General features: G+C 28.5%; 2 protein-coding genes and 1 long non-coding RNA gene across 5 annotated transcripts in view; 2 read left to right on the top strand and 1 right to left on the bottom strand.

The window, feature by feature from the left end:
• Positions 1-607: 607 nt before the first annotated feature.
• Positions 608-3,628, bottom strand: LOC111625420 (mucin-2-like). The gene is made up of 4 exons (XM_023368562.1): positions 3,601-3,628; positions 1,297-2,157; positions 1,164-1,184; positions 608-969 (listed from the first exon to the last, which is right to left on the bottom strand). Exons 1-4 carry the CDS (start codon positions 3,626-3,628, stop codon positions 608-610), a joined length of 1,272 nt encoding a protein of 423 aa, XP_023224330.1.
• Positions 3,629-7,574: 3,946 nt separating this feature from the next.
• On the top strand, positions 7,575-8,912 carry LOC111625424. 2 transcript variants are annotated; one of them, XR_002756726.1, is made up of 3 exons: positions 7,575-7,784; positions 8,360-8,437; positions 8,510-8,912. It is a non-coding gene; the product is annotated as an uncharacterized LOC111625424 (long non-coding RNA). The 2 variants fall into 2 exon arrangements; XR_002756727.1 differs by having other exon boundaries at positions 8,507-8,912.
• A 2,486-nt stretch (positions 8,913-11,398) lies between these two features.
• LOC111625428 (titin-like) overlaps positions 11,399-21,528 on the top strand; it is a 100,256-nt gene continuing 90,126 nt past the window's right edge. For both annotated transcript variants that reach the window (XM_023368575.1, XM_023368573.1), the window contains exon 1: positions 11,399-11,465. The gene's annotated coding sequence lies outside the window, so the exon portion shown is untranslated. The remainder of the gene's footprint in view (positions 11,466-21,528) is intronic.

The following is a 21,528-nucleotide window of genomic DNA, read 5'->3' as shown; positions in this document are numbered from 1 at the left end:
CACAAAACAAATTGAAAATTTTAATATTCTGAAATTCATGGGCAATTTGAGACAACACATATGCTTACTTTAATAAAAAAAATATATCAAACAGAATTTGCACTTAGCCTTTGTATGCAAGATTTCCCAAATTTTTGAACTGTATTAGAGCGAAGCCATGTAGAAGTGCAGTGTTGTACAGTACAAGGGATACCTGTATATTGTATTAACTTATATCTATTATAATGCTATGCTATATGCTATAGTAGCTATAGACCTTTTTCAACAACAATAATTTATTAAAATCTTTTTCCTGATAATACTGCTAGATGCTGTTCATAATTTTTTACAATTACAGAAGAAGAATTTATTAAAAAATGCAGATTTATTATAATAATTTTATTTAATTTTTAGTTAACTGGTCAGCCTGTTTTGATTGGAGGTACCATGGGAACCTGTAGCTATGTTCTCACTGGCACAGAAAAGGGCATGCAAGAGACATTTGGAACAACTTGCCATGGTGCAGGAAGAGCTCTGTCACGTGCCAAGTCTAGAAGGAATTTAGATTATANCAAAAAAAATTACAGAATCGAAAGTGATATGTTAACAATAGTAAGATAATATAAATTCAATTACCAATATATTTCTGACAAACACGACCACACGTTACTGATGCCGGTGGAATATCCCAAACAAAAGGGCTAGTACCAATAGCCACACACCCCGATTTTACGTATTTAAAATCTTCTGGAAAAAGTAAATCTGTACCTGCCAGTTCTTTACCAGTTTCTCCAAGTTTAAAACGATCATTATGAAGGTCCACAGTTTCGAATCCGAACCAGTAACACCCAGCAATAGGTGTTGGTCCATCTATAATGGCGTGAATGATATGCTGATTTTCATCAAAAGTTCTGGGTAGAGCCAGTTCACATTTGTCCTTTACAGCGGCACACACGTCCATTTCTGAGTAAGGAGTGTATTCGTAATCGCCTGAAATGAAATAATATTTACTAAGTAACATCAAAGAATCACAGAATCACACTCTACTGTTAACAAGTAAGATATTGCATTAATTCTTAACAGAAGAAAAGGTGTATAATTTTTTAGATCGATCAAAATTGTTTTATATTAATTTCTTTTCTGGTTAAAAATTAATTAATGAGGATAAAATAATTCGTACTCACATGGACCCAAAGTGCCTTCTTCTAAAAAAATATAATTGATTTTTTTAATACAATTAATTGATTGTAAATTATGAATTTGATATATAATAATTAAATTATAAAATGTTTCGAAATGTAAAATAAAAATAATTACCTTCGGTTGTAGTTGTGGGTACCGAGGTGGTTGTAGGAACAGGAGTTGTTGTTGTTGTTGGAGGTTCAGTGGTAGTTGTGGGTGGCACAGTGCTTGTTGTAGTATGTGCCTCTGTAGTTGTGGTAGGCTTTTGAGTGGTTGAACTAGTCGGAATTTCTGTCGAAGTGGTAGTAGTTGCAAATTCAGTTGTGCTTGTTGAAGGTTTTGAAGTAGTGCTTGTAGGAATTTCGGTAGTTGTTGTTGTAGACGTTTCGGTAGTAGTTAGAATTGTGGGTGGTTCTGTAGTAGTTGTAGTTGTAGTTAATTCTGTAGTTGTATTAATGGGAGGCTCAATAGTAGTCGTTGTTGTTATAGAAGATTCAGTTGTTGTCGTCGTAAGAGGCTCAATACTAGTGATTGTGGTAAAAGACTCAGTAGTAGTTGTAGGAGGTTCTGTAGTGGTGGTCGTAGGAGGCTCTGTAGTGGTGGTCGTATGATGTTCGGTAGTTGCAGTAGGAGGCTCAGTGGTTGTTGGAGGTTCTGGTGTTGTCATAGGAGGCTTAGTACTTGTTGAAGGTTCTGATGTTGTCGTAGAAGCCTCAGTAGTTGTGGGAAATTCAGTTGTTGTTGTTGTAGGAACACTACTACTTGTAGGGGGTTCAGTTGTTGTCGTAGGAGATTCAGTAGTTGTAATAGGTTTCGTTGTTGTTGTAGGCTCGGTAGTGGTTGTCATCTTAAGTTCAGTAGTTGTAGTAATTATTGTTACAGGAGGCTCAGTAGTAGATGTAATAGATTCCGTAGATGTAGTAGAAAGTTCAGTGGTAGTAGGAGGTTCAGTAGTGGTGGTGGTGGTAATCGATTGAGAAGTGGTTGTAATTAAAGCTATAAATGGAAATTGGTTGATTAACGGAAAGTTTATAAATATTTTATATAGAAAGTTAAAATATATAAATGTTTATAATGTAGATAACTTACAATATCAATATGTACTGCATATTTATCCAAACATTTATAAACTTTTATATAATAGATTTAAATAGTAATCAATATTATATTACAACACAATACAGTAATAGCAATATATAAACATATAAAGCAATATATTGATAAAAATTAACATATAAATATATGTTACTTTTATCACGCGGTGTATATATATATATATATATATCCATGCTTGAAGCAGAAATTAAATTTAAAAATAACATTTAGACACACTGCTGTCAATATGGCAGCAGAGTATTAAAGTGTGTGTAAAATTCCATTTGCTAATTAATAAAATTCAGAAAGAACATTAAACTTGAAAAAAGGTTGTATTGTTATTATTCAAACATTCACTTAACAGAATAACCAAAGCAGCTCAAAGAACAAATTTCATTTAATTGAAGTTACTTTTATCCTAAAAAATTCACTCGCCTGTTTTTAAGTGTGTTTGAAAGTATTCATAAAGTATTAAAGTAGCTTTTTCTTTGACAAAAATTTAAAAACAAAATTATGTGAACAGAATTTCTATTTTTATTCTAAAAAATTTAAATTAGATCTGTATTTAAAATGTATTTCAATCTGATCATTAACAAAATATCGAAATTAATGTTTTAGTGAAATTTCTAAGAAGTTCTCCAATTAAATCGGTTTTCCATTACTTCAGTTTTTGAATCACTGCAACAGTTACATAATCTTTNTAAAAAATTTAAATTAGATCTGTATTTAAAATGTATTTCAATCTGATCATTAACAAAATATCAAAATTAATGTTTTAGTGAAATTTCTAAGAAGTTCTCCAATTAAATCGGTTTTCCATTACTTCAGTTTTTGAATCACTGCAACAGTTACATAATCTTTTATCAAAAATATTCTGTAACATAGTTTTATAGCATATAAAACATAATTCTGTAACATAGTTTTATAGCATATAAAACTATGTTACAGAATTATGTCTTAGTTTATTATTCTAAATAATATACAGTAATTAGCTTACAGAATATTTTGATAGTTTTGCAGTCTACATTTAGTTTTTCTTTTGTTTCACTTGCATAACGTTAGATTATTGTAGAGCATAATTTTCAGATAACAGATGTAAAAGATGATCATCAGAGAGAAAATTATATTTATTTGTAAGGAAGACTTACATAAAAGCAAACCATAATTGCATAAACATAATAATAATAATGACAATAAATATACCAAAAATTAAATTAAATTTTAATTATATGAATGATTTACAGTGTAATTTGAATACAGTTTAAATTTTAAAAATAGGGAAAATACAGAAAAAATAAATGTATCCTTGTGTAAATTAATGTGGGTGACTAAAGTAGTTTTTACTTGGTGTTTCCTTTCTAGAATGAATCATAATGATGAGGGATTCAATTATTAAGAATTTTCTCTAATTTTCGAGTTATTAAGCAATTCATAATGTTGGAAAATGTAATTACAATTAAAATATTTATATAATACTATTATAAATTTGGGATCATTTATCAGTTTGTGTAAAGAATTATTTACATAATTCATATTCAGATGATTACAATATTTGATGATTCATAAATATCGATGTAACATCGATGACTCATCCATAAAAATTTACGATTGTAAAGCTATAACAAGTGTATACATAATGCAAGTTGTGGAGATATCAAGGTGGCATTAATTTAGTCATTTGATGATAATGATTAAATTTTGTATCGATAAATTAATTAGGAATAATAAATACTAATGATATTTCGAACACAATAAGTTGTGTTTTCTCCTCTAAAAATGCATTGTGTTATCTGATTTTTAATACTAAAAAATCTTTAAACTTTATTTTAAATAGCGCTTTTTTTAAAATTAAAATTAAATCTCGTTTTAAAATGATGTTTAAGCTGAAAGATGAAATTAGAATTATTTTTTTTAAAGAAAAGTTTTATAAAATTTCTGATATTGACAACAAAACACGAAAAAATGATGATGATGATGATGATTGTAAATTGCAGGTATGATGATATCAGAAACGATCATTTGATGATTGTGCAGGAGTTTAGTCAAAATTTAGGAGTGTATAATGATCATCTTACGTAGAAATTAGGTGGAAATAAACGTGGATGTTCTTGTTAACTCCATTAATTAATTAATGATGATAACTTATAAGTTTTTAATGTTTAAATGTTAAATGAACCAATATTTTAAAAGTTCAAAACAGAAAAATTGTTTGTTTAACTATAAAATTTTTCTCATTTTATTGTCGTAAAGAAAATTAAATAGTTGCGAAATGTTTTGTAACTTTAATTACGAAACTTCCGTTAACTTCATTAGAAACTCCAGAGACTTCCCATTCATACTTTAATGAAGGCCACGTGATGGCGACGTATTGGAAGCGTGGGTTTGGATCTTTCCATTGAACGAACACTCTTAGTATTATAAAATACATCCTTTTCTAACAAATTTAAATGTTTTTACAAGTAAATTTAATAATAATAACGAATAAAAATTTTGTTGAAGTGTAAAATTTTGGTAAAATTTGAGATGCGGAAACCTTTGAGTCAAAAATAGGAGTTTGTAACCATCTAAAATGATCTAAAACAATTATTTTTGCTTTTTTAGATAAGACGAGATTCGATTTTCTAAAAAAAAAAAATTATTGTGTTCTTACATGCGATAAGTGGGTTCAACGTAACGTGCCATTAGATAATTTTTATTATTTTGTAGTTCGTAACTATAAAAAGTTTTATGTGTTTATTTAGTTCAAAAAATGATATCTAAATGTAAACTAACAATGACCTTTCGTACGCTCTTTTATCCGTTCTTGTTCCTGTTTAGATAAATAGTAATAAGAGGACGTTAGAAAATCATGTTCGATAATAAATAGGATATGGTTATTTATACATAAACTGCTTTTGATCTTTAATAACATATGCGAGTTATTTTATTTGCTGTGTTTCAAATAAATTTCAATAATTATCTGAGTATTAAACAAACTTTTAAGTTTTGATATTATTTTTTAGTTTACAACTGGATGCATAGGTAGACACTGGGCATCTTTAACATCACTCTTTATTCGGGAATATCTTATCTCTTTTGATTTTATTTTACAAAATGTTTTAAGGTTTGAAAAGAAAATTTGATAAAACGATAATAAATTGAGGAATGATTCATATACTTTCTTGATAAATGTTGTTCAATTGAGTATAAATAATGATTATTCATAACCTATTTATAGTATCAGTTATAGGAATGAGGTTATCCACTCTAGTCTGGAACTGATGCTCTCTTCTAGGTTAATAAATATATATATATATAATAGATCTGTACATAGATATTTATTATACGTCACAATATTACACCTGATTGCACACAATATTGCACACCAACTAATTTTGCAACACATTCTACGCCACAATATTGTGACGTAGAATGGAGATAATATTTTAATTTAGTTCTGCAGGTCATTAAAATGAAAACTATGATGACACAGTATCGAAGTTTGACGGACATTTGAAACCTTTGATAAATTAGATTTGTATTATGATTTCGATAAGTTAGAATTGTTAATTTTTTGATAACTTAATTAATTAACGAACATTTCTGTGCACAAGACGACAAACCAATAAGAGAGCATAATTTCAGATTTGCGTGGACGAATTGTCGGATTCCTGATGCATAATGCTATAAAATACTAGTGATGGATTCATTTCAACGAAAAATAATCTATCATTCAAAATATCTAGCATAATTTTAGAATCATTTCAATGATTTATTTTCCCCTTTTCTGTATGTTTTAACCTCAAAATATTAATCGCTCAAGCAGTTACAAAAATACCTTTGATATATAGTACACTATATAAAATATTACATTATATACTATACTGTAGTTACTATGCCCTTTTTTATAGTTTGTGCCCGCCTTTTTTTAGTCTGCGGATGCCACTGGTGGGCACTACTGTATTTTAAGATATATCTGACTTCACTACTGTTGAGCAACGTGTATTCAGTAAACAAATAATAAAACTGATGTTTCATGGATATTGTGTTAATCAATCGACTGATTAATTATTATGTAATGACATATGATAAGATTTATTGTGTGTTGTCCCTTATATGCCTTATATAAATCAATATCATCGTAATTTTATAAGTAAAATAATGAACTATCTAAAGATTAATTTTTCTCTCTCTATACAGTATATATGTGTGTGTATGTGTGTGTCTGTGTATGTGTATGTGTGTATTGTATACACTTGGAGCATAAATATTCCATAAAATGTAAACTTTGATCTAAATTTCCTAACGCTTATTAGATCTTATCTGCCTTTATTTTATATTTTAATATAATTTTTATAATGGCTTTTTTTCAAAGTTTTGTCATGCTTGTTTGAAATTTCAAATGTATTGTTTTTATTACTTTTAATATTTGTATAAATTTGTGTAATCATAAAAATATTATTCTATATTTTCTAAATCCTTCGAAATTATTGAATTTTCGAATTTCAAAAATTTGTTTTCGTATTGCAAAATACACTGTTTACATGAAACTATAACATCTTTAGATTTAGATGAAATACAGTAAAAACTCCAATTATCGGAATTAATTGGGACTCAGGCTGTCCGGATGTGCGGAATATCCTAATAATTATATTTTTGCTTAAAAGAGTTATTGTTTTCTATCCAAACACCCCGTTAAACACGTGTGTGAATAATTATGTGAAAATAAAATGTTAAATGTGGACATATACCTATAAACGAATATAGTTTATTTTCTACGTTTAGAAAAAATAAAAATAAAAATACTTTTCTTGCATGTAAAGTACTTCCATTCCTATTTATTTTTAACAAAGTCGAAAAGCAATCCAAATAATCAGTGCCTGGATAATTGGAGTTTTACTGTATGCGATTATCGTTCTTTTAAAAAATTTGGTACATTAAAAAGTTTATTGCAAAGCACTTGATTAAAATTACATTTATTTTACGGGTAAACGGCAAAAAATCCAATAAAAAATAAAAAGTTAAACACAGTTGAATTTTTATTCACTTTATGATGATGATCAGGTCCTTTTTTTTTAGTTTTTAAAGCACTAAGAGGACCATTTAATCATTCTCATCAGGGTTTGTCCAAATATTGGGGCTTCCGGATCATGACGAAAAATAGGACAGACGAAAAATGGTCACGAAAAATTTTGGGATTCTCAATCTGAATTCGAACATGGGTCATTTGCGGAAGCCTCAACAACTTTTATTATAAATTTCATTGCATTTCTTGTGCATTAAAGCTTTACTTCTTGTTAAATTTTATTATATAGTAAACAGTAATTTTTTCACATTAAACACGGTTTGTTTTTAGAAATGTATAAGAAGTCTCAGAAAGCTAAGTGTTTCGGGTTCGATCTCTAAGAAGACGGATGATGGAGAAGAAATTTTGATCAAAGATATTTTCTTAAACGAGTTTTCCTTTGATATCCTACACTTTGCAGACGTTTCTTGAGTTAATGGTTTCAATTTTCAGAGTTTTCTGTAATGATTTTATTACTTTTCGGGTAAGGATATAAATAATACTTTGTGGCTTTACACATAACTTCAAATCTCATAATATTTACACATAAGTACACTATATTTGAGAATTTTTAATATAAATGCTTTTTTTCCTTGACGTGACTATTAAATGTGGTATACTTGTAGAATCGTAGCAAATTTAATCGAAGTGATTCCAGTCTCTTCTAACCATAAAGAAATATGCAATTTTGTAATATAATTCTAAATTCGTAATTTTCATGCAATGATACTTGATTTTAGACTCATTTCACATAATATTACACAATCTTATTTGCATGTACTGTATATTCATTATAACTCATGCGTGATTTTCAGGCTTAAAGTAGAAAGCTGTCAATGAATAAATACATCAGAGTTTTGTGATATTTACATAGGCATTAAATTAATTTAAATACTGATACTGGAATAATATTCGATATAATCATATTAAAATAATTTAAAAGTATCAAATTAATTAATTCAAGTATATTTTCTTGATTTAAATTCGGTTTTCACAACGATCTACAAATAGTATACAATGATAAAACAACTGAATTTAGAGTCCATTTTATTATTTCAGAAACTATCCATGGGAGTAATGAAACTATCTTTCATGACATTTGTAAGCAGGAAACGCGTACTTTTCTATATTAATAACGTATGTATTTATTTTATAATAAATTTTGAATAAATCAGATTAAAATTTTATTGATATTTTTTTTAAAAGTAGGCTAATATGTGGGGGTGGACGGCTAGATGATCGAGGCGGTTAAGGGAAGTCAGCCTATCTTCTCTGAGTGACCTCGGATCAAGTCCAAGCGGAAGAAAAATCCAAGGAATTTTTCGGGGATGATCTATCATTGTATCGGACCCTTCCTTCACTGTCTGATCGGCTCCATTGTGAGCTTGGCCGAATTTACGTTGGGTAGGAAGAAAAGGTTCTCTTAGTGCTCAAAGAGCGGAAAGAATAAAAAAAGGAACAATGATATGTGCAGACCTACATGTATCTGAACATTACAGACCTGTTCGTTTAGTTGAGATAGGTTTAGTGCCCACTTCTACGTCAATTTGATGTCATTTCTACAGTTTTACAACGAGTAAATGTTAAAATGAAGTCAAATTTATATATTAAATAATTCCTCCTCAATATATCTATACAATGATAATAATAATAGAATATATTAAAATTTAATTTTACTTTTATATGTATGTAAATATTTAAAAATAAAATATATATTTTTCTACTTTTACATTTTTTATAGATTCGTCTTTTATTCTAAAGTAAAAATCAATAAATATCCGAAACTTTTTTTTTGCCTTTTGCTACACGTTTCGTACAGTATTATTACATAACCTTTACGGAAATGCCGATACTTTCGCTTAAAGAAGGAAGATGAGACCTCACAATAAATCTTCACTATAAAAAAAATATAGACCAGTGGCGTGCCGTCCTTGGAAGCAGTGGAAGCGCCGTTTCCCTTGTATTTTCTAAAATATAAATACATATTGCGCGATTATTTTCATATTTTAACGTACAGTACTTTAAATTAATTAAAATTCATATTTTATTATAACCGCATTATGTATCTTATTACAAATTTCTTTAGTACAAGCGAAAAAAACGATAAGATTGCTATTATATATTCGAATATCAGTGGCGGAATGAATGAGTAAATCACGAGTAGATTTATAACTTAACCCAGAATTTATTTTCCTTAAATTTACGATTTATGTATCCGTTGTCATAAAAGTTTATCTTTCCACTACTTTCCCAAGACTACAAATATTTAAGTACAAAGTAACCGGTTTCAACTTATTTCTATTTAAGAAGTAGTTAAATAATTAAGAGATTAGGGAATTGGGGACATAAATAAAACCCCGATGAAAGAGCCGGAATTTTACTTAAACAAAAGCTTAACCGAACCAACTCTAGCCGAGTACAGTGGGGACTGATTTCTTCGTAATATTGGATAATAAAGACAGAAATTTTTCCAGTTCAATGAGAGTGACCGAAAAGTTGTAAATTTTGGAAATTTCCGTGGACACCTGGTCCTAAAATGAATTAGAAAACAAATGACGGACAATCTGTTAAGTTTAACATATTTAGATTTTTACAGCTATGGTGAGAAATGTTTAAAATTTACAACCATCCTGTCGCGCCCTTTTAGGTATACTAGTGATGCGACAAAAGAGGCATTTGACATTGATCAGTATCGGCACCCTCAGGATTTGGCAGCTCGCGTGCATGCACCTACCAGGACCGTCTCTGATTCCATCCATTAGCCACTCGAAGGGAGCTATTTGACTAAGTGAATTGTTTTAAGATTTAAAAAGTAAAGAATATTTTATGTTATTTTTATGTACATTTAGTTTACAAAACTATATTTAATTATAATTTTGTTTAAAAGTATATTCATACAATTAAAGAATATTTTGTATCAGGTATGTACTGGTACTGCACAATACATCCACCACACATTTTATTTCACCAAATTTTTATTTTATTTTTAATTGTAGCCCTTATATCGTGGCTAGCGATTCAGAATGTAATTGTGATATTAAAAATACATTTAGAGAAGTCTACTGTTTTTACTGGTTTATCGAACAAACGAATACGAATGGACCATAGACCATCACTGACGCGCATTAACTGATTGTCCCTGGAAGTCGGCTTCTTACAGAAACACAGCTTCCCTATCATCAAATGTCACGGCACGCCACTAATATAGACATCATGATAGTATTTTTACATATAACAAAAAATAACGAATTTTACAAAACTGTAACTCTTGACTATAAAACAATATACCATTAATTAAACCTTCGCAACACTGACCTAGATCTAACATAATAAATAAAATGCAGATTCCACTAGGCAATCTTAGGCTTGGAGGGAGCTCTAGAGTGGACATCCTAATGATCTCAGCAAGGATCAGTGTTGACAAAACTGCGTCAAACTGATGGCTGACTCATGGGTGTCTCTTTGGAGAGAGGGAAGTCATTTGAAATCAAATCATAAATATAAAAAGAAATTTTTGAATAGTTTCATTTTAAGTGAGATAAACTTCTTATAGAGAATAGAAAAATTTTCAAAATGATTGGAATTATAAGAAGAATGCTAAATTAAAAGTTCTATGACGTAAGTTATTAACAGAATTTTTAAAATGATTAAATTCATAAGATTAAGATTTAATTTGTGAACTAATATTATATTTTGAAATTTTATACATCAAATGAAATGATTAATGCTGAATTAATTACTAAGATCCGGTCTGTTATTTATCTCGGATATATCAATTGATGTGTTCCTCTTTCAGTTGTTTCCCTTATAGAGACATCATAAAGTTCATCAGGATGATTAACATTTTTTAAATCATAATAAATGACACATTTTCAAAATTTATTTCCAAAAATATTATTTTACAAGTGTTTTTAACATTTCATAATATATATTATATATTTTATGAAATATTAAATAATTATATATTTACTTTAATTTTTTATTTCTTGTAATTATTTTCTGATTAAAATTATTACAATACTTTATTATAAAGTTACAATTTTTAAATTACGATTATTTTATCGTCTGGTTATTAATTACAAATATTCCCGTTTGGAGGAGGAAGTTGTTATTGGTGGAGGTGATGGCGTTTTTACGTTTTTTAACTGGATACCGTCCTTAAAAGGTACTATAATTTAATATATTTCGTTCTGAACATGAATTTATTTAAATAAGTTTCGGCTAGTTTAAAGTATTAACTACTTTATTTTCTCGATATTTTATGATAAATTTAGAAGAAATGTTATAAGAATTTGCTATGCTTGCTAATGAGGATGATCTACTAATAGACTCTACTAGAAAATTATATTTAGACTGTTGTAAATAAGATTCTAATAAGTAAAATGTACTGAATTAAAGTTATTTGGAAGTAAAAATTCAGGTTTAAAATTTGCGAAATATCTGATTTAAGTGAAGTATTTTTAGTATATTGATAAGGATGATGCCAAATTAAGATAGGAAGATGCTTAGCAAATTTTCTCTATTTTAACGTTTAAATAACGTTTAACAATTAAATAACTATGTTAACTCAGAGGAATATTAAAGCTTGGTTTGATAACCATAATGAATAATTTATTAACAAAACCAAAATTAAAGCCATTCGACTTCTATTTGAACTAATCCATGAAATTCTGCTTATAAATTTGAAAGACGAGTTTCGTAAACTTGACTACCCTTTTGGTAAAATTTATAAGTAGAATTTCATGGAGAATTATGTATGTAAATCTTCAGACTTTTCAATTTTTAATTCATATTAAAAAGATTTAATTTACAGAACGGTCTTTCAAACTTATAAGTCAAATTTTATGAAGAGTTCAAAATTATGAGCTGTATGGCTTTTAATTTTGATTGTTAATGTAGTATGGGATGCTAATGATTTCAAACTCTGATTTAATGTAAACATTTGATAGCATTGTTAATGTACTTGAAATTAAAAGCCATTTAGGTTATAATTTTGATCTCATCTCTGAAAAATTCTGCTAATTACTGAAGTTTGAAAAATGAGTTGTGTAAATATAAATCTTTTAAATAAGTGAATATAAAATTCAAAATCTAATTATATTAGCTGTTTATATAATACAGGTACATTGTTGTAATTATTCATAATGGTAATAGCAAACACTGTATTTATATTGTATAAACACATATTACATCTTCACATAGTAATCTTTAGAATTTTATCTAATGTGTAAGATGTACAAGTTTAACTACTAATTTAATTAGTTATTAATAGATATGTGGAATTATTAAAGTCATTTGCATTAATATGTATGAACAGTTTGTTTGGTTTGGTATATATTGAAGAAGTAACTTTTCTCTCTCATGTAAAAATATCTTAAGGAAATTCTATCGTTAGGGTAAGTGAGTGAGTCTGGAATATAAGTTTGACAGATCAAATATATGTCAATCTATATATTAAAAGTAATGAAAGATGAGGCATTACATGCATTATCTTTTATTACTTTTAATATATAGGTTGACATAAATTTAAATACAAAGAACTAGATGACTCAGTTGAAGACAACAGCCTTTAATCTATATGTATATACTGTTTTATATATATTTCAATATGTTATGCTTGGTTGGTTGGTTCTTGTTGATCTTAGTTAACTTTTCAGTTTTTTTTTTTCGAATTTAAATTAGATGACATTAAGTTAATAAATTTGCATGCAACATTCTGTAATCTAATTGCTAATTCTTTAATTCAAACTGACTAAAGAAAATCATAAAAACTACAGCATAAATAAATAGTAAGGCTGGTACACATTGGCTGCTATAATATATAATGCTAAACTAGGTAGCAAACTCAATGCAGCATCAAACAAATGGAGCCCTTACACTGCTTATAGTTTATCATGCTCTATAAGTTGTGTTTGGAGATTTCGCAGCATTAGAGCAATATATATGTTAGCAGCCAATATGTGCCAGTCTTTATACCGTATACAGTTTTAATTTGATTAATTAGCATAATGTTTAATTCAGAACTGATCATAACTAAGGCTAGGACATCTAGACACTAAAAACCATATAAATAGTTAAAAAATTATAAAAAAGCTACACTCTTCAACAGTTAATTACATACCTCAAAGCCTGTTACCAGTGTGAATGATGTTCTTATCAATTGGCATTTTAATGGAAATTCATTGCTGCCTGAAGAAGAACTGTTAAGGGTTCGAAAACATTTGTGGAGGTCTGTTTTTTCATTCTTTGATGTTAATTTCACACCGGTAACAGGCTTTGAGGTACGTAATAAAAATTATAACTTACATGATTTTTATAAGTTATAATTTTTTATAACTTTACTGATAAATTAGCATTTGTAAGTATCTAAGGTTCAAAATTTATTTTTGAATGATAATTGAATTAGTCAGAAAAAAAACTCTCATAACAGGTATATTTTATCTTTGTCATCCAATTTGAAAAGTTATTGACTAAGGTTTGTCTAATATATTTTATTAGATTTCATGCATTAAAATTATTAGTTAATTTATTATTGATAAATTTCTGAGTTTAACAAAGTATTTGTAATTAATATAGTGCAATGCTTCTCAACTGATGTGCCATGATGACTTGAGCAAATCTCTGTGAATCATTGTTCTATAAAAAGCAGTGGTGGTTTGTTATAATCACCATGGAACTGTAGCACCTGTAATGAAAGTAAAATCACAAAAGAATGTCTCAGTTTTTATCATGTATAATTATTAACCCCCAGATTTATGTTACATATTTTTCTTGCTGTTATGTTATGTAGGAAAGTCAAAATTTGACTTTCCTACATAACAGTAAGAAAAATATTTTACAACAAGAAATTATTTGGTTTCCCTGTCAATTTCTGAAGTGAATTATGCTAATTTTACATAACATAGTTTTCCATACTTTAGTATTACTTGGGCTGATTGAGGGGATGCACAGGGTGCAGCTGCACCTGTGCACCCACTAAATCTGTTTCAGTATAAATGATTATACTTGTTTCTGAAGGATGATTGAATTAGAGTTATATAAAATATATAAACTGTCAACTTTCCAGTAAACTTGTTAAAATCATGAAAGGAATTCTAGAAGTAACTCTGTTAAGTTTTATTCTGTTTTGAAGTAGTTTTTAAAGTTACTGAAAAGATATTTATTAGAAAAACTCTTGATTTTACAAAGAATAAATTATAAGTGAGTTGTTACTTATCTAGTTCTTGAACTACCTTAGTTATTTCAGTTTAATGTTAATAAGAAGAGTAAAATATCAATTAAGCTTATGTTTAAAGAAACTAATCATTTTATCAGAAAACCAAAATCAGATAAGATTTTGGTTTTCTTAACAAAGGCAAGTAATCTTTGAAAAGAAAACTAGATCATAAAATTAACAACAGAATAATTCATAGTAAATACTCTGGCTTTTATTCCAACTTGTTTTGGCACTAAATTGTAAATATTTACATGATAGTTTTTATGTTGGAAAGCAAGTACTGTATATTAAAAGCAACTTAAATAATGTTTAAACTATGAATGATTTTTAAAGTCATAAGAAATTATTTTTATTTAAAATATCTATGCGTATTATTTGGCTGTAAATTATGCTAAGCTATAAACTGAAGTAAATGAATATAATTTATTTTTTTTAATTTAATGTCCCTAAATAATGTTATCACTTAAGTAGTTACTTAATTTCTTAGATGTAATTTTTCAAAATGTAAACTTTGATTGGTCTACAATTTTAAAAATTGTAGACTTATAAGTTGTTCATCTATCCATCTGTCTTTCTTTAATCTCGAAAACAAAGTTAGATAGGTGAAAGACGAGACCAGATATGGAAACCTTAGGGGTAGGAGGCCCCGATTAACTATATATGAACTTCCAATGCAAACTAGAAGTCATGTTATTTCAATTCAAAAACTTTTTCCTGAAAGGTGTTAGATAGATGACCAGCATGACTATTGTTAAAGGAAAAGTATGATGTACAGGAGCAAGCCACTGTTAATTTGAGGCAGAGAGCATATATTTAAATTAAAAAAAAATCAAAACTTGCAACTTGGCATTGTGATGATGTCACAATAAATAATTGCTTGTTAATTCTGGTTTATTTTGTTTAATTATCAAAGATGGAAAAAGGCAATTATCATATGAAGTTTCAAACCATCAGCTGTACATAACGAGTTGATTCTTTGGATCTATGTAGAACTGTTTTTGTTCTTGGAAATAATTTTAATTATATTTTATATTTGACTTTAGGAAGTACTTTAGGAAGTCTTTAGGAAGTAGGCTTTTCTTAAACTTTTTTCTAAATTTAAAATCTAATTTGTGGTTGGAAAATAAATCTAGTTTATAGCAGAATAATAACTTTTTTATGATCAATTTATTGAAGTAAACAAGAAACAATAGTAATTGATGTCTTATTTGAAATCTGTTATGGATAAGTTCATTTTACAGTTAACAAGTTAGTTTACTGGAAGGTTATAAATTTATCTGCAAACAGATGGTAGCTGATAGTAATTTAGATAATTTTTATTAACAGAATTATGTGATGCATTCCTCAAAACTATTAGGTGTAATAATTCAGAAATAGAAATATTAATTGAGTATTGTAATTTTAAAAAAATTTGAAGTTTATTTGTTTTAATTCATTACATCTGATAATTTTGAGGAGAAATGTATTATATGATTCTGTTGTAAATTATCTAAATTAGTTACCATCAGTCATATAAATTGTTTGATTGTGAATTGCTATTTATAGAAAAAAAATTATTTATGAGAAAATCCAATTATCTAATCTAAACTACCATTTGCCCTCTTTTCTCTCTTTCCCACTGATATCACACTACATGCTTTTACATCATGTCACTGTATGATCAGCAATGTCTATTTGGTTTGACAGATCCAAATGATCAGTAGGATGCTACTCTCACATTGATGAATAAATAAATACTCTACAGTATATATACAATACTGTGCTATTACCCTATAATTTCATTCTTTATATGTTAATCCACTTATCTGAGTTTTTAATTATCCAAATCACTTGCAGAATGAATAAATTCAGATAATCAGAGTTCTATTGTATATATTTTATTAACTTTTAGACTTGCTTTACAATTTCTCTCATTTTACGGTCCCCTCTTATGACAATGACCATCCAATAAATGATTAAGGTATAAATTTTCTATTAAGACTTATAGCAAACATGTGATGCACCCAGAGGGGGGACCAAGAGGCTCTGGCACCCTCCAAAGAAAAAGGAAAGAAACACTAAAAAATTTAATTTGTAAACTGTTTAATAAAATTATTAAAATGGAATGGATATAACTATGAGTAAAGGTTTCTTCTTTCAATAGAGATTAGTGATCTTTATCATGTCTTTCTTATTAATTATCACAATAAATAGAGACCAAGATTAAAACATTTCACTTTATTTGCCTATTTAACAATGCATTTCAGATTGATAATTAATTAAGAAAGACATGATAAAGATCACTAATCTCATTATTGGAAGAAGAAATCTTTACTAAAAAGTTTTCCAAAAAAATTTTTTTACTAATTAATATTTCCTGTTTTTATTTACATTGTGTTGTACAGTACATTATGTTTATATACTGCTAATGAATTAGCAGTCACATAAGATGGGAATTTTATTGAATTCCCATTAAAAAGTTTTTATTTGTCTAATTTGGCTCACTAAGGTGAAATCCTAAGTGCACCAAATAATATTTTAAGTACCATTTTTTTTGTCATAACCGCCATATAATTCAGATTGCTTTTCAAAGAACATAATTATCTTAAGTTTATTGTCATAAATTGAGATTGTTTTTTTCTTCATAAGTTTTCCTGGAATCATTTAAGTCATAACAGTGGGAGTCTACTACATATATGTGTAAATAAAATTGGTTTCTGTTACTAAACATAATATATCCCATTAATATATAGCCAAATGATCCCCTTAAATACTTGGGCTATAAATCTACTAATCTTGGCTATGTATCTATTTATATATATATACAGTGGGTTAACGAACATAACCCATTCCAAGACTTTGTTTGCTATCTGAATTGTTCGTTAATCGATTATTGATTTACCATAGGTTTCTATGGGAATTTGATTAATTCGTTCTGGAGACCCCAAAAATAAAAAAGTATTAATATATACTTTCTTACTACGTTTATTCATATGTAATAATAAAAATACATATATACACGGTCTTTCATTTTTATTAGTCATGTTTTTTCTGTTTGTGGGGGTTAAAGAATCTGTCCAATGTTGATTGCTTTTCTGTCTTCTTCGTGATTTTTCAGAAGTAATTAGTAGCATTGTAATTGTAGAGATCCCTAGGCCTATTAACTTCAACTTGGTTTGGATGCCATTTTAAGACCGTTGTTCTGACATCCTCCTACTTCTTCAAAAGATCTTTAATAGCAGATATCGGCATAAATCCGCATTTTCAGAAGAAAACGTAAAAGAATTGTTTCTGACAGAAATACAAAAGGCTGGAATTACAAGGGAGAGTTTCAAAGTTCGGGGGACACTATCCGATTAGTATATACTGGGTAGAACGTCGATGTCGATGTCTCCTGTGCTCCGAAAAGTTTTGAATTGTTGCCTGAAGACAAAGGAAGACCAATCGGTATTCGTTATTTTACGTCGCTTCTTGTGTTTGTTCAGTGAAGTGTTCATTGTCCAATCATAAAAATCTTTTGCAAAAGTGTTTGTTATCCGATTTGTTCGTTAACTGATCACCCACTGTATATGTATATATATATATAGGGCTTTGGGTTGTTTAATATACTTACATCCCATTATTGATTGTTGTGCATGTATTTGTTTAAACATGAAATATAATACTTTTTAAGTATTAAATAATAATCTTTTTTAACAAAAATTTTATAATGTAATAATCTATAATACTTTAGAATGACAGAATAGTCAATAGTTTAACAAATGATTTTATTAATTAATAATGTTTCCTTTATTTAGTGTTTGATATCCCACATGCTTGTAACTAAGATTTTACAGCAGTTTGTAGAGTTTTATATCTAACTGATATTTATTACGAAGAAACAATTGAGAAATAATACTCCATGAAGTATTATGGGTGGCACAGAAACAGCCAATTCTGGCCTAACAGGTAAATTAATGTATATTTTTAAATAGTTTTATTGCATATATTAACAATTTTTACTATTAGATAAGAAACAAATAAGCTTTTGAAAAAGTTAAATATTATTCCTTATTAAGTTAATCAGATCTTTCAGACAACAGTCAGCTGAAGTAAAATTGAAAATGATTATTCCACTATGATGTTTACAGTTGTGAGATTTCGATATCTTTTGTGAATTGTAAAATTACAAATATAACATTTTTCTGTTGGTCTAAATTTCTTACCCCTCAGTTAAAGAATGAAAGGTGATCTTTTGTCCCTTTTCCCTTTCCCACGGTCTTGCACCACCTATTCATTTCCACTTTCATTCTGATTTGCGATAAACTAAGTTTAATTAATGAAATAACATAATTTTGTTACTAGACAGAGGGTAATGAGAATGTCACCAAGAAAAGGGGGAGACCAGTCGATATACCCATACACATCCTATTTCTTGTGATTTCTTAACAAATAAAAACCAAACACATATCCCTTCGATTTAACAATTATTACTAAGGTTGTAATCTAAACCCTAACCTTAGTCACAACTGACAATTAATTGTGATAACAGCTGTCAAACAAATGGAATTATGAGGTAAGATGAGTAACAATACTGGATAGAAAGTGTCAATAATTCATCGAAACACCTGATTTCTGACAGCCCGTATCAACAACACCCGGACCCAGTTCGAACTTAGAACACATTTAATCAGAACTCCCCCGACCTTTCTCACACAGGACACATATAAAAAGACAATCGGGGCAATCATCTAAAGGAAATCTCCCACCCGCAAGCTATACTTCGGACCTCTCCTCCACTCCATCACCTAGGATCTATTCCAAACTTGGACACTGTAGCAGTGTAACATAGAGGTACTTGCTTTAAAGTTGATGTAAAATATCTCTTGTGGTTAAGGCTAGTTTGTAATTTAGTTTAGTATTAAGTATAGTGTGATCGATTTTGAGCCACTTGCTTCACTTTTGTTAACCGCAGACAGATTGATGTTGGATACCAAACCAAATAGTATTGTAGGTGTCTGTCACATGTCTTGTTGAATCCTTTTCCGTTTTGTATACAGTAGAGTGTTGTTTATCTGAAAGCCGGTTATCTGAAATGTCAGTTAACTGAAAGCATTCCAGTCGGCAAATTTAAATTTTTGCTAGTGCTGTAGCACTGCAATCTTTGGCTATATCTTGGGCTACTCCAATATTTTTTATTGTTGTTGGTGGTGTGTGTTTTAGCTGGCAGCACTGGCACTTTTGTGTCGTGTTTTCTTGAGGACTGTGTGTCATGCTGAATCGAATGTTTTCGATACTAGATTAACTTCTAAAGTATAATTTTTTTGTTTTTATATTTTTCAATATATTTATTTTGTTTGTAAGAAATAAAGAAAGAATTTTTAATGATACAATAGCCACGATTATTATTTTAAAAAGTTTACGTTAGGCTTAACATTGACGAAAATTCAACGTGAAGCGACATGCAACATGGAGAAAAATTTCAACATGGGATAGGTTAATATATTTTTTCGCACATAATCGGTTATCTGAAAAATAAGTTATCCAAACAACCCCAGTCCCCAATTGATTTGGATAAATGACGCTCTACTGTACTTTTAATATATTAAATATGTTATGCTTGTGTTAACTGAGTGTCTTCCTTTGTGTATTGCTGACACCTTATCAACGACCTCGCTAGCCCTCCCACTCACCCAAGTTCACACCATCCATTGACCACAGTGAACAGGACTCTCTCTCGTTTCTCATAAGTAGGGTTTGGGCTCATCCTCTCGGTTCTCACACAGTGAAATAAATTCATTCATTAAAAAAAAGAAACATGTAAATCACAAAATAGTTCTAAGACAACACACAAATTTTTCAAACATTTAGGAATGAGATGTAAATTAAAGAATGTCAGAAAAATGTTTGAACAGATTTAACAATTTGTTGTACAGTAATAGTTTGTGAACACTTTTTCAATAATCTGATACAAAATCATGTGGGAGTATTGAAAAAGTGTTTGTGCCTTGTTTAACCTGTATGAAAGAAACCCACTGAGGAGGGAAGTATTGTAATTTCCGAAATGCATCTGGGTAAAATAAAATTGGTTTATATTTTTGGAGTCTGTGGATATGATAATTCCTAGAAAATAACAGTGTTTGAACCAGTTACACATTGAAATTTAATAAAACAGAATAGAAGCAGAAGGATAAATAAGATTTTGTTGTTGGCTGCATTATCATAGCTTATATTTTTATTTTGAAGGCATTCTATATGCTTATACATATGTACTTTATTGTAATAATTATGTAGAAAAATATATCTGTGACTATTCACGATATAAATATAGATACATTTCCAACCCTTGTCAAAACNACAAAATATATATATATATATATATAATAAATTATTCTGGTCAAATACATTGTACTTTATTTAAAGTATTGAAAAATCTTATTTTATGAGTTGAATTAATTTTGAAGATTTATTTTATAAATAATGACTGAGAAACTGTGGAGTTTTGTTAGTAAAATTTAAAATCTGTTGAATTCAGTTTTGTTGAATTGAAGATTTAGTGTAATATTAATGTTACTAGTACTATTTTTTTTTTTAATTTTTACAGAAATTAAAACTGAAATAGATTGTTTATAATTGTTTACTTTTTAATGAAAGGGAATTATATGGTTATAAATGATTTTTTTCTGAAGAGTTAAAAATGAACTAGGGAATTATTTTCACTGGAAAAACCAGAAAATTTTTTAGGAGGTTTCATGTGAGTGGTAAGATATAGTTGAATAAAATTTGTAACAAATTGATATTTTATATATGAAAAAAGCTCTCACCTGAAAGTTGCTTGTACAGTAGAAATACAAATAAAAAAAAAAAGAAATGGTTTACTGATCTTTCTCATGGATATTGTTAGAGATTAACTTAGTTTTTTTTTTTTTTAAATTTTTTGAATATGTCAGTGTGATCCAAACATGGTATATAGTATTTAGTTATATTTAGATCAGGTTGCTTGCACTGTTTGAATAGTGATTGTAAGTTCATAGGTCTGTATAACTATTTAAAT

This window comes from Centruroides sculpturatus, unplaced genomic scaffold (assembly GCF_000671375.1).
Source record: "Centruroides sculpturatus isolate CEXI.00-Female unplaced genomic scaffold, Cexi_2.0 scaffold431, whole genome shotgun sequence".
Classification (NCBI taxonomy): domain Eukaryota; kingdom Metazoa; phylum Arthropoda; class Arachnida; order Scorpiones; family Buthidae; genus Centruroides; species Centruroides sculpturatus.
The sequence above is the reverse complement of the archived record's forward strand: the minus strand, read 5'-3'. Positions and strand labels throughout refer to the sequence as shown.